Source organism: Salvia hispanica, chromosome 4, assembly GCF_023119035.1.
Source record: "Salvia hispanica cultivar TCC Black 2014 chromosome 4, UniMelb_Shisp_WGS_1.0, whole genome shotgun sequence".
In the NCBI taxonomy this organism is placed as follows: Eukaryota; Viridiplantae; Streptophyta; class Magnoliopsida; order Lamiales; family Lamiaceae; genus Salvia; species Salvia hispanica.
This window is the reverse complement of record NC_062968.1, coordinates 15,479,899-15,494,624: the sequence shown is the minus strand read 5'-3', so window position 1 is coordinate 15,494,624 and position 14,726 is coordinate 15,479,899. Positions and strand designations below refer to the sequence as shown.

At 38.1% G+C, this 14,726-nt stretch overlaps 2 protein-coding genes across 2 annotated transcripts; both read right to left on the bottom strand.

Moving 5' to 3' along the window:
- Positions 1–4,890: 4,890 nt before the first annotated feature.
- Positions 4,891–6,425, bottom strand: LOC125217747 (serine/threonine-protein kinase-like protein At3g51990). Its single transcript, XM_048119271.1, has one exon. It carries the CDS (start codon positions 6,048–6,050, stop codon positions 4,971–4,973), a length of 1,080 nt encoding a protein of 359 aa, XP_047975228.1. The 5' UTR covers positions 6,051–6,425; the 3' UTR covers positions 4,891–4,970.
- Positions 6,426–7,138: 713 nt separating this feature from the next.
- On the bottom strand, positions 7,139–8,116 carry LOC125220451. The gene has a single exon (XM_048122620.1). The coding sequence runs from the start codon at positions 8,114–8,116 to the stop codon at positions 7,139–7,141; it is 978 nt and encodes a 325-aa protein (XP_047978577.1).
- Between the last annotated feature and the right edge of the window lie 6,610 nt (positions 8,117–14,726).

Sequence of the window (14,726 nt, the reverse complement as noted above, 5' to 3'; positions counted from 1 at the left end):
TAATTTGGAGATATCTCTTAGGTTTCTTTTAATAAACTGTAATTATTATAAGTTGATCAAACCAGGTACGGAAATTATGGAGCAGATAATTAATATTGTAAGTACTAGTTTACCAATATACTTCACATTAATGATATAATATACGATATTACTAGTATAAATATATTGACATCAGAATAGTTTTCCAACGACAGATCTAACGCTCACACTCACCATGCACAACTCGGAGGAAACAAAGTGGGTCTTGGAAGTTTACGTTGACACTTGGAATGGTTCGGTCGTCGGAGACATTTTGGGAGAGAGTTGATGAAGCGAGCAGTTGGTGCCGGCTCGAAGGGCTCGTACACTCACTTACAAAAGTTTTAGGCTCATTTCGACCGAGTGATACTCAAAATCTAGAAATTTTGTGTCGTCTACAACAAAAACAAAAATAAATGGGCTTGTGTTGTGTGACCCAAAAAATTATGAAATTCACCTTCAAATTCTATCACGTCAACAACAAGAATTCTTTCAAAGTACTATCTTAACCTGGATAAACCTCGCCACATCAGCAATTGGATGGGTGACATACTTGGCTTTTACATGGTTTTAGAGGATGATTTTGTATGAATTTGATCATATTTTGTCTATTATTGAGCATGTTTATATCTACTTCTTTATTATGTTGGTATGTTAACCATTTTGTTAAGAATGTGTTGAAAAAAGTACTCCCTCCGTCCCAAAAAAGTTGAGTCGTATTCCTTTTTAGACTGTCCCAACAAAGTTGAGTCATTTCCCTTTTTAACAAAAGACAAATCATCTAATCATTCTTTTTTTATTTCATCATTTACTTTACTCTCTCTTATCTTTCCTACTTTTTTTCACCTCTCCTATTTATTTAATATAAATTCTTAACCTCCGTGCCCAAAAGTTTTGTCTCAACTTTTATAGGACGGAGGGAGTACAAAATATGTGGATGTGCAGCAGCCTTTGTTTGAGACAATATTTACTGAAGATTTTGAAGTCCAATCAGCCCTTAATTCATATCAATCTCTTCTTCTTTGAAAGAGTTTCGCGTGGGTATCTCGCACGCCTCAATCGGAGTTCGGTAGAAGAAGTTATGACCGTTATAAGAACACTGCGCTGTTCTAGAAACTTTCACGCGGCCGGGTGAAATATTACCCTGTAAAAAGGTCAGAAACTGGTCGAAAATCATCACCTGGCCAGGTGATTTTTACCTTTTATAATACCACCCGGCCGGGTACGTTGTTTTGACATATTGTTATGCCAAACGCGATTTTTTATGGGGGATTAAAAGGAAAAACGCCTAGGGTTCACGGTATTCTACACCTACCGCCTCAACACTCACACACACCCCCAAGAACACTTTGAGAGAGAGAATTAAAGATTGAAGAGTTCCAATCGGAAGATTGAAGTTGTCATTCCATAGATTCATTCTCATAGGAGATCTTTTCTCCATGTATTTCATAGAATCTTTTGTTTCAAACATGGTTTTCGTGAAGAACATGTGTAGCTAAACATTTCTTGTAAAATTTTTGGTGATGATGCACTAATTTCATAGTTTTTATCCAAATAATTTTGTTCTTACCTTGCTCTTGTAGTTATTTGTTTATTCTTGGAATTATTCCTTTCAATTGCTTGATCACCATTTGATTGTGTAGATTAATTAGATTAATCGGGAGATGAAATAATTAATCTGGAAATAAGAATAATTCACACCTTAATACAATAGAACTCGGGAGAGTTGAAATTTTGAGTGAGGTCTTTGACCTAATCGAGCTTTTGGGAGTTAGGGGTTTAAGATTAGAAGGGGACTTCAATCCTAGCACTTAATCTACAGGTTTCTCACCTCGGGAGGGGGTTTAATCTATAATTGTGGTCGACTTAGTAACTCTAGAGACACCAAAAGGTAAGACAATTTGATTGGATAAGAGCTTGGAATTGTGCATCGGATCCTTGAATTCTACGATTTTCTCCATATTATCTTCTCACTCCATGTTTACTTGCTTTTACTTGTTTATTTGCTTATTATATGCTTTTAATAGTGTTAGAAAAAAAACCAAACCTTTCTCGATTGTCTAGATAGTAGTCAACGTTTGTTCGTGGTAGTTAAGTTGGTACAAATTTATCTCTGTGGGATACAATACTCTTACTTGTTTTAGGGTTTGTTTGATGCTATAGAATAGCCCAGAAAAACTCTTTAATTCTGGTCAAAGTCTGATGTTTGATACACATGAATATTTTCAAGCCAGCCTGGGAAAATAATCGCGGCCCGCAAAAGCCCATGAATGTATTCTGGCGTACGCCCTTTAGCTTTTCGGCCAATTTTCACCCGAAAATATTCATGTTTGTCCAGAATAGATCTTTTTCCCATTAATACCCTCCCCTCCACTACACTCATTTGCCGTTAATTTACCCATTTCTACTCCCAGATTATGGAGAAGAAGGTGAGCGAGAAACCATTGGCCAGAGCAAATCCGTCGCCGATTTTTCTGGAGAAGAGGCCGTGGAGGTCTTCCGATTCGAGTCTCGCCGCTGATGAAGCTCCACCGACTTGAAAAGGAAAAAATCAACGAAAATCGCTATGAAACCAGAACTGAAATAACTTATTACGGAAGGCAGATTCTCGAAGACGAAGCTGCTGGTGTTATAAATCTATGGCGATTTGAACAAGGAAAAGACATCCTCTAAAATTCGGCGGAAAACTCGTCGGATTCCCAAAGAAAGCAATTTTGGCTTGTTAAGATTTAAAGGAAGGAGAAGCAGCCAAAATCTTCTGTCCGTTAGATTTTGATTAGTTGAGTTTGGATTTTAAAAATTTTGATATTGGCCGTTGTACAAATTTTGAAGGAAAGGATACAGAGTTGCTTGGTAAATGATGAAAATTTGAAAACAAATTCAGGGTGAAAATGTAATTTAAAGTGACTAACTAGGTCAGTAGCTCTTATATCAAACGACACGTCATGTTTCTACCTTCCTTTTTCTATTGTAACAAACATCTAGAAAAGAAAATACATTCTGCATATTTCTGGTCAAAATTCTGGATTATTTTCTTGGTAGCCATTTCTGAGTATCAAACACATTATACTACACTAATTCCGTACACTTATGAGTATATCGTGTTAAAATAATTCGAGTCAATGGGTGACATAGACTCGCTCCATTTCGAAGTTGAAGCCCAACCGAGATGGACCAAATGAATAAGATTTTAACTGCGCAACTTTAAATTTCAATGACTTTCATGCTCTATTTAAAACATAAAAAATAATTTAATTAGATTAGAAAATGCATAAAGTACAATAAGAAATGAATAAAAATAAAAGTGGAATTCATGAAAAAGGAGTATTGTCTTTAAGTACTTAATAAATATGATAAAAAAAAGTGTTGTGACTATGTAAGAAGTAAATATTTAAGATAATGAATCGTTTAGACTTTTAGAGGATATGACCGTGGATGTTCATGTCCTAAACATTCTTAGATTGGTTAACTTTTTAATTAATATAAACATCGGATTACTCCATTCATCTCCATTAAACGTCTATTTTTATCATTTTCGTCCGTCTTTATTAAAAGTCCACTTCTTGTATTATATTATAAAATTAATAGTACTATATAAAAATGAGATTCATTGTTCCATCAATTTTTCAACATACCATTTTATAATTTCTTAAAACCTGTGTTTATAATTTTTTAAAACTTGTGTCGAGTGAAATGTGGACATTTAATGTAGGATGGAGGGAGTATATACAAGTATGATTGATCAAGTCAATACACATACATATTTCTTGCCCAGCTCTTTCTCAATATTATAAGTATTTATAAGTATGGTATAAATGAACGATAATTTAAGTTTCAGTAATTACTAATATTCGTTCTAGACTAAGTATATGATTATTTGAAAAGTTACAGCTTTCAAGGTCAAAAGTTCTGTTTAGCTTTGCTATAATTGTGGTAAAGTAAAGTGAAAGCTTAAAAGGGATATCACATTTGTTTGACCTCAAGAGTCTAGACATGAAAACGAATCTAATTTTCTTGCATACAGCTATCTACTACAGCCAAATCCTTGTTTTCAAATTTTGGCTTTATCTTATTCTGTATTTAGGAATATATTTCGAATTTTCATGCTTCCATTCAATGACCTAATTATCTGGATAATCCTCCATTGTGTTTTGTGCAATGACTTTTCTTTTCGTTTGTGTTTGATTTGTTAAATTCAACAGGATCCAAGTTACTGCCACCTTTTAAAAAAAGGACTAAAAAATTTAAAGAATATCAATGTTATTCTGATTTAGGAAATGGTACACAACTAGGAGATGCCAAATAAGACAATAAGTTGACCTACTCTGTTGTGTCACAATTCACAATTTCACATGTTTGAAATTTGAACTGTGCTATTCCATAGCCATTTTTAAATATAGAGTGAGGTGAATTCATTACACAAAATCCCAAAATAATGCAAATACAGAATTTGCCCTCTGATTTCTATTGTGAGGTCAGTAATTTATTAGTCTATCTCTGTGTCCCACAATTTGTCCGCTATTCAAAATTCATAAAAATCACTATATGGGGAGTGGTATTTTGTGAGATATGACAAAGTCAATAATATTAGTAGTATAATATTTTTCACTTTGAATTAAGTCCTTATTGTTTTATTGTGAGGACACTTTCTAAAAGACTCCATACTAGCACTTACTAAAAAAGTACTACTAGAAGTTGTAGTTATATGTAGTACTATGACATGGTTGGAACTCTAACAATCATATTTGCATTATTATGCTTAGATTGAACCCAAGTTAATTGGTAGTAGTAAGATATTTTTCTTCTTAAAGCTGGAATCACCATGATAAATTCTACTTGTAATTATTGAATTGGAACAAATGTAATTTGTGGTTTACGTTAAACAATGAACAAGACACTTTATAGCTGCTTAATCACACACATCATGCATTGTTTATAACAAATTTCCCAAATCAAAATCTGAGATTTGTAGTTTTAGCCCTAATTTGAGATTTAGGACTAGCCATCAATTCCATCAAATTGCTTCGAACCCCCAACTCTAGCCGATGATTCTTCATCAATGGCGTTTCAACGATTCCCACATCCTCCCCCGTGATGCAGGGATTCGACAATCCATTCCATGAATTGAGCTTGCTCAGCTCACCCAAACACCTCGCCACCTCCTTCATCGACGGCCTCCTCTCTCTGCACGGCCTCACGCACTTGGCGGCCACCACCGCCACCATCTTCCTCACCCTCGCATCCCTGGGCGCCGGAACCCTAGGATCGTACACGCTCGCGAATTTCCCCTTCCTAATCAGCGGAATCGCCCAATCCACCACCGAGGGCGGCGAATTCGCCATATCCAGCGCCTTCCTCCCGCTGATTATCTCCAGCAGCAGGATTCCGAAGCTGAACACGTCGGTCTTCGTGCTTAGGTTCTCCGGCGTGACGTAGCAGGGGTCTAGATACCCCATCGTCCCTGCCGGGGGAGTCGATCGGAGGCGGAAATCGTCGAAATCGCAGCGCAACGCGAGGCCGAAATCGCCTAGCCTAGCGTTGAGATTCCGATCGATTAAGACGTTGGCGGATTTGATGTCGCGGTGGATGACGGGAGGGGAGGAGGAGTGGAGGGTTTGGACGGCTGTGGCGGTCTGGAGAGCCAATCGGAGGCGGCGGGGCCAGGAAGGGGGGCGGGGATTGGTGTGGAGGACGTCGAAGAGAGTGCCGTTGCTCATGAATTCGACGACGAGGAGGCGGCGGCCGAGGGAGTTGGTGGAGAAGCCGAGGAGGTTGACGAGGGAGGGGCTGTGGAGGGAGGAGAGGATGTCGATCTCGTTGTCGAGGTCGTTGGAGGAGGGCTTCTTGACGGCGACGAGGCGGCCGGAGCGGAGGACGGCCTTGTAGACTCGGCCGTGGCTGCCGCGGCCGAGGAGCTTGGAGTCGGAGAAGTTGGCGGTGGCTAATTGGAGGTCTTTGTAGGTGAATTCTTGGATTTGGAAGGGGTCGGATGTGGAGACGGAGGAGTCGGTTTTGCAGGAGAGGTAACCCATTGGGCATTCACATTAATGGAATGGAGGTAAGCTTAATTACCTCTCTCATCTTCTTTGTGTTGCATGTGATGAATGGGTATGGAATATGGTTATAGAAGTAGCTTCTTTTTTTGAGAGGGGGAGAGAGATGAAATGGAATCCAAGGAGTATTTGGTTTGGAATGGCATCCAAGCTCAAGATTTTGGTTATTATTGCTCATGACATCTTCCAATTAATGCACTTCTTTGTCCTTCACCCCAACCTATTTATCCATTCTTTCTTTTCAAAATGTGATATACAAGTGCATATTTTGAATACTCCATTAAAATATGAAACAGAACAAATATTACTTCCTCTGGGTTTTAAAAATAGAAACTTTTTTTATTTCGATTCGTCCTTAAATATGAAAAACTTTCTATTTTAGAAAATCTCTCATTCTTTAACGAGGTGGACCTATTTTCCACTAACTCACTTTTCTTTCTATCTAGTATTACTACTTACTATCTCTTGATTTACCAATCTTGCATTAAAAACCGTTTCATATCAAAAGTTTCTATTTTCGGTGGACGGAGTAATATATACTATCTCCGTCTTACTGAAGATGATCCACTTTCCTTTTCGATATGTTCCAGCCAAAATGACTCATTACTAAAAATAGAAACCCTTTAATTATATACCATAAGGTAAGATCACAATATACATCCCTATTGTTCAATACCGGAGTATAATTTATTATGCTTTGTAGCCAGAAGGATGAGAGAGAGGCGCACTGTTAGTATTTATTCAAAAGTTTAGCTGAACAGAGATAGGCATTATTTGTTCCGTTGACTTGGTCTTTGAAAATTTATTTTATGGAAAGTCCAAATACATTTGCATTTTTTCCGAATTTTTGGGATTAAAATGCACTCATGGAGGGTATTTTGATATATTTTTTATTTTAAATATAATCAAAATTGTATGTATACTATTAACTATTCACAACTTCAACCTATTTTACTCGTAAAATTGAATACGTTGAACAATTAAAATCGGGAAAATTCATTGTTCCGTCGGAAAATAGAAAATTACAAATCCTAGAAAAAGAAAATTACAAATCCTAGAAAAAAGAATTACTTTTTCTTCATCTGTGCGCGAAGGTATTCGATCATCTCATGGTGCAATTCGAGCTCATACTCCGACATTGTCGAGGTATCCCTCGATGTCAACTCCGTCAGCTGGCCCATCCGCAACGTAATACTCATATCCGACAAAGAATCAGATATCTTATCTAGGAAAGGATTGGGCGGCGGTGGCGGCATAGCGGAGTAGCTCGCAGTTGCCTTCCCCTTGGCTTTCCTCTTTGCCGCCTTTGTGCCCATCGAACGGCTTTGAGTACCAGGGGATGAGAGGAAGATGTCGTCGTCTGTCACATTGAGGTCGATTGGCGGACCTCCTTCGCTCGAAGAGTAGTGTCCGACGACGGAAACTTTGGTTCTCTTCGCCGCCGCTTCTGCCCCACCGGTGTACTTCGGGCTCTTCTCGACAAGCTTCCAAACGTCAAAGTACTTGAAGTGCTTTTTCCCATCAGCGAAAAAATCTGCCTTGGCCTTGTCCACAAGGTCCATCTCGCTGTGCCCGTTCGGCCACATCCGGACTACGTTAGTCCACTTGCCATTCCACTTGTTCATCTCCGCCTGGACCCGACCCCAATGCTTGCGTAGCTTCACGTAGGTACGCTCGAACGAGCCGTCAGGTCGACCAGTGTTGTACTTCTCTGCAATCCGCTGCCATAACACTTTGCCGCTTTGCTGGTTGCCGATCACAGCGTCCTCGGAGATATCGAAAAAGTTCTTGGTCAGCCACATTGTCTCCTGCGGACTATACTTCTTCGGCCCATCCTCATCGGCAACCTTGCCATTGCCCCTCCCTTGAGCGGGCTCCATATCGCTGATCTCGTACTCAACAGTGCTAACTGGCGATTCCATGTCCATGTTGGTAGGCAACCCAGGACTAGGCGTTGCATTTGGCTCGGGTGTCGGCGGCAATTGCCAATTGTTGGAGTTGACGAAATCGTCCATCCGTCTTTGGTCGTTGTTAAACCAATCCATAGAACCCGGAAGTGTTGAAATGCTAGGGGATTGAAAGTGAGTTTGTGGGGAAGAGTATTAGAATGGAGAAAATCAAGTGTATAAATAGGCAAACAAAATTATAAAAAAAAAAAAAAAAAAAATCGCGGGTACTTGCGGCCCGGCCCGAACACAATTAACGTTGGGACGGAACGCAAGAGATGCGGCACGGGCACCGGTAACGCCGGGCCGGGACGGGACTCGGGAGCGGCCCAGGACGCAACTGCCTCTCGGGGTTGTCCCGAGCCGTGATACACCTCGCTCCAACGCTGATTTCGGGCCGGGACTCGCGAGTTGCGGCCCGGCCCTGTAGCGTTAAGGATGCTCTAAAATGTCATTCATAATTTAGAGGGCATTTTTAGTTTAATTTGTTAAATGCTAAAGTAATGTACTATGTTTAGAGATATCATTTATATAATTGACTCTTTATAGGAGTATTTATTATAGATTTTCGTCGAATTTTTTCACACAAGAATTCTATGGACCTATTATGTTAGATTCATTTTTCATTGTCGGCATAAAAACTATTGTCTGGCCCTCTTTATACATGTGCTAAAAAAAGTGAGTATGTTGAGTAACATTAATAGGTGGGATATAGAGCTAGAAATGGAATGACTTGAAAGTTGGGAACGATTGCCGCCTTCGTAAGGAAGTTCACTTGTATCTATTGATTCACTTTTTCATTGAAAGAGGTACCAAGCAAACTACATCTTCTACTCCCTCCGTTTCGGATAATTCGTCCCATTTTTCCATTTCGATCCGTCCCACATAATTTGTCTCATTTCACTTTTACCATTTTTGGTAGTGGACCGTAGGACCCATATTCCACTAACTTTTTTAACTCATTTTTCATTACATTTCTTAAAATCCGTGCCCGGTCAAAATAAGACGAATTATCCGAGACGGATGGAGTAATTATTTATTGCATCTCATCTTGTATTTCATTAGGAAAAAAGGAAAGTAATTTTCATACTATTCTACATCGATTTTCAAAAGGTTTACGATGCAATTCGATGAGATTTCTTGATGGAGATTCTCAATGGTAGTATGTGGTTTCGAACTAAGTGGACCTCTTCCTTTCAGCTTCAGAGAGGATTAAAACCATGTCGTATTAGTGCTTAAATTAAAAGCAAATAATGTATTAAAAACATTTTACACAATCGGATTATTATTGACACCATAGGGTAAATTAATGGTTTTATATATATTAAATAAGTGATTTCTTTTCCTTTCTTTTCTTTTTTGGGTTTTGGCCTTTTTAGTAGTTTGGCGTATGGAAGACTTTTGGAGTGCCCTCTATGAGATGGCGCCAACATGAATAAGACTCGTCTTTATTTTCTACACGTCACCTTACAAACGTGGGTCCTATAATTTAACGTACAAACAAATTAATGATTAATGGATATATACTCCATATCTAAATTTAAAACATTCCTATATATATGTGTGTAATAGAAGTTTGTCAGCTAGGTATGTTGGCTTATAAATAAAATTGTCGTATTCAAAAATATCAGAGACAAAGCTTAATAAAATACGTTCAAGTACAAATATCATTTTCATAAATATTTATGGTGCAAATCAAATAATTTAGACCATCAAATTCATTGTTAACCAAAAACCTAAAATTAAATTATTAGATGCACTCATTGGTGAAAGTAAACCCAATGCCAAATTTTCAAATTTAGGCTACTTTTCAATCACTTTTTGCCATATTTCTCGCAGTTTAATGGGCGCGAGATAGTGGGTAAAATGCAAATCCTTGTTCCTCTATTAAATTAGGTTATATAGTAGTGCTGTACTAATTTGTTTATTCTTTTCTGCCAAGAAATGCATTCTCCCAAGAACCTTGTCAAAAAATAAAAATAAAAATAAAAATTTAATCATACTTCGTGTCTCCAATTTTATTTTATGTTTTCCAAAAAATAAATTTCTTTATTATGTCGCCAGTACAATCAATGAATAATAACCTATGAAAAATGGAGGAAACTAATTTTATATATTAATTGATCATCTCACTGCTACTAAGAAGTTGGGTGATTAAAGGGAATATGCGACTTGAAATGATAGCCTCGTGGGTGCAATAATTTATGGACGAAAAAGGACTTTACCCTCATGTCATGATGCAATTGCAAATTGGAGGTCAATTTACTTTAAACTTTAAAGTCAACAATCATCACAATAATGCATGGCTTTAAAACACATAAAAAGAAGAAAATATGTCTTTAATATTGTTTTATGCACTATTATTCCACATATTGGATGTGATAACCGAGGTGCATAGGAGTATTATCGAGTATTTGATTGACAGTTAATGATTTAATATTTCTTCCGCCGGAGAATACGGCACTTTAAGTTTGGTACGGATTTTAATATAAAATTGATAAAGTAAGAGAGATGTAGAATATAAAAAGTAATTAAATTATTGTTAGTAGAAAATGAGTCTCATCTCATTAGAGATAAAAAGATTTTCCAAGATTAGAAAATGCATATTTTTGTGGGACAGACTAAAAACGAAAGAGTGCATATTCTTATGGGACGGATGGAGTATAATACTAGACGAATATATCTTGAAGGGACTAAAAAATATAAGTATGCTCTCTATGTTGTGAAAGATATAGTAGTAATCCTACTATGGAGTAGTACTTTGCTAATGTTTGGGACACTAAATGTCTCAACGTTTAGAGAGTGCAGCATAAGATGTTTTGGGTCAAGATATATAAATTTGTTTAGATAGTTTGAGTTTCATTTTTGGGAATAAAGAATATTAACGTGTCATGACAACGCATGATGTGGATTTAGACATGTAATGATGAAAAGGGGGAATATATAGTACTCACTCCGTCTCATTTTAGGAGTTTCGGTTAATCAATTTAGGGTGTTCTGCTTTAGGAGTTCTGGTTGAGATAAATTAATAAAAAATATTTACAAAGTGTTAAAAATGGTTCCCAACCTCCACTATAACATTTATTTATTGGACACTCAATTAAAAGTGGGTCCCAACATCCACTACAATATTTATTTATTACACACTCAAACACTTTTTTTTTTAAAACATGTGCCCGACTCAACCGGAACTCATAAAGCGGGACGGAAGGAGTATGATATTGTCCCAATAAAATTTTAATTCCACCATCAAGCAAACAAAACGTTGTCCAAAACTGTTGATATAGTTAATGTGCGAATTCCCCAATTTCTTTCCTAAATCGTTTTTTAATTTGTGGAATAGGAATAACTTTGTTATGAAGAAATTTTCTACTTTAGGTTGATTAATTCTACAACAAAGATTTCACCATGGAACCTTTTTTATTTAGTAAGAACGTGTAGTGTAGGGAGTATGCAGGATCGATAATGGATAAAGGCCACGAGATTGGAAGAGTCTAGAGCTGTTGTGGGTCTGAATGTGCGTCATGTGTATGGATCTAGAGACTTAAAACAGAGGGGGTGAAGCGAAATAAAAAATAAATTAATAAAATATTAAATATCATTAACTTCAATATATTTTTTTATAATAATAAAAGTTATTATATGTTACAATTCAAGTAGCATTTGCATCCGTTAATCGCGACAACTGACTTCTACGGGTATTCATATCTTGAAAACTGAAAGTACGCATTTGTGTTCACGGTGCGCACAGAAGGAAATAAACAGGTTCCCTTGGTCCAGCAAATCCACTAGATCACGCGGTCTAGGAACTCGTTGGTCGTAGGAAATCCTGGTCGTCGGACGCACAGAGCACTCTTTCAAAAACCCCCAACCACTTTACTAAACCTAGAATAGGGAAGTAGGGATCGATCCCACAGAGAAGGATGCGTAATAATCATGTTCAAGGATTTGGACTTGTTTTTGGTGTTGGCTGCTGCCACGCATTTTTCTTGGGTTGAGGAAAACAAATTAAACTTGACTTGGGAGCTTTAAAACTACTACGCTAATAGCTAGGCTTAGACGAAATACAAGAGAACGTTGCAAAGAAAATTAACTGCTCAATTACCAGATCTAAGAAAACTACTCTAATTACCTAGACCTAGGAAACAAACTGACTGTGGGGACCATGACTGAAAAAGCAGGGTACGGACAAAAAGCTGCCGCAGAATAACTAACTCGGGTACTAACTAACAGCGACATCATCTTCTTGACCAAATTGCGTAAAAACTCATAAGAAAAACAACATGAACGAAATCAGAGTAGAGCAAACTAAATCTAAATCAAATTGATGCATAACAACGAAGAACTAAACGGATCTACGAGATGCTAGACGAAGTAAAACAAGAAACAAACAGAAAACTCAAATCCATCCAACAACTTCCTTTTCTCACTTCGGATCCAACCTCAGACGCTAAATCCACTCCGGATCAAGCGTCCGACACAAACTCCACCCAACAGAAACACTTCATCACTTCAGATTTAAACAACAACCTCCAATCAGTCAACAAACCACAGATCTATCACCAAATTCCCAGATCGAGTACTACAACATCAAAATAAACAGAGATCGACATAAAACTTGTTAAAATAAACTCTCAGCAGCAAGATCTACGTAAATCATCTTGAAATATCACAACTAAACGCAAACCAACAGAAGCGAAAAGATAACAAGTAACATCAACAGCCAAGTCGACTCCCGAAAGTGAAGTTCGACCGCAAAAGTGCAAAACAACTGAAATTAAAAGAGATTGTATCTTCGTCCACACACGGACGGTGTTGCAACTGAAACTTTCTAAAGAAATGAACCCTTTCGTAACCCGAACTACCCCAGATCTCCCATTCCCAAGTGTGTGTTATGTGTGTGAGCTAAAAGAGAGTAAAAAGTGATGATTTGTGCGTTGCATGCTCTTCTATATATAGGCGTTGGAGTGGGGCCCAGCGAGGTATAGATAGACTTTGTTGCCCTCAACTACTAACTCCCTCCGCCACGCCTTCTTTTCTTTTGAATTCTGCTCACTTCACTTCATTCCTTTCCTAGACCGTTTCCTTCAGCATTCCCTCGATCTAGCGATTTTATTACACACCTGGCTTAGGAAACATGTTAGACCTAGCAAATTGTAACACTTTTCACCATATAACCGATGCATGAAATTAGCCTTATCAAAAACGTATCAAGATTCTTTCATTAGAAACAGTGGCGAAGATGGACCTTTCACTGTATATCACCAAACTATCATTCAACCATTCATCTCTCATCCTATTCCGTCGATCAGTCTTGAACTTTTCAAGTGTTTTTTTCCAATTAGAAAACCCACCAGCAGTAAATGCTTGATAAGGCTAATTTCATGCATCGGTTATATGGTGAAAAGCGTTACATTTTGTTGGGTCTAACACGGTTTATAAGCCAGGTGTGTGACAGAATCGCTAGATCAAGGAGGTGTTGAAGGAAACAATCTAGCGAAGGAATGGAGTAAAAATGAGCAGAATCTAAGGGAAAAGAAGGCGTGAAGGAGGGAGTCAGTAGCTGAGGGCAACAAAGTCTATCTATACCTCGCTGGGCCCCACTCCAACGCCTATAAATAGAAGAGCACGCAACACACAAATCATCACTCTTTTTCGCTCACTCTTAGCTCACACACATAACACACACTTGGGAATGAGAGATCTGGGGTAGTTTCGGTTCCGAAAGGGTTCATTTCTTCAGAAAGTTTCAGTCGCAACACCGTCCGCTTGAGGGCGAAGATACAATCTCTTTAAATTTCAGTTTGTTTTGCACTTTCACGGTCGAACTTCACTTTTGGGAGTCGATTCGGTTGTTGATGCTACTGATTATCTATTCACTTCTGTTTGTTTGCGTTTATCTGTGATTTTTCAAGTTGATTTACATAGATCCTGCTGTTGAGAGTTTATTTTGACAAGTTATATGTCGATCTCTGTTTTTGCTGCGGTGGTACTCGATCTGGGAATTTGGTGATAGATCTGTGGTTTGTTGATTGATTGGAGGTTGTTGTCTAAATCTGAAGTTATGAAATGTTTCTTTTGGTTGGAGTTTGTGTCGGACGCTTGGATCCGGAGTGGATTTAGCGTCTGAGGTCGGATCCGAAGTGAGGAGGTTGAGTCGTGCATGGATTTGAGTTTTCCGCTTGCTTTCGGTTTTACTTCGTCTAGCATCTGTAGATCTGTTTAGTTCTTCATTGTTACTCTTTAAAATGGTTTAGATTCGGTCTGCTATGTTCCGATTTGGTTCATGTTGTTTTTATTCTGAGTTTTTACGCAATTTGGTTGAAGAAGTGATGTCGTTGTTCGTTAGTACCAGAGTTAGTTGTTTTGCCAGCTTTTCGTCCGTACTGTCTTTTTTTTTCAGTCATGGTCCCCACGGTCAGTTTGTTTCCCAGGTCTAGGTAATTAGAGTAGTTTCTTAGATCTAGTGTTTGTTCGGGTAACTTTCGTGCATGCTTTTGTTGTTTCGCCTAGGTCTAGCTGTTAGCGTAGCAGTTTTAAATTCCCAAGTTAAGTTTATTTTCCTCAACCCAAGAAAAATGCGTGGCAGCAGCCAACTCCAAAAACAAGTCCAAATCCTTGAACATGATTATTACGCATCCATTTATGTGGGATCGGTCCCTACTTCTCTATGCTAGGTTTAGTAAAGTGGTTGAGGGTTTTTGGAAGA

Bases quoted from the DNA above. Each gene is read 5' to 3' on its own strand.
- LOC125217747 (XM_048119271.1), bottom strand. From the start codon at position 6,050: ATGGGTTACCTCTCCTGCAAAACCGACTCCTCCGTCTCCACATCCGAC.
- LOC125220451 (XM_048122620.1), bottom strand. From the start codon at position 8,116: ATGGATTGGTTTAACAACGACCAAAGACGGATGGACGATTTCGTCAAC.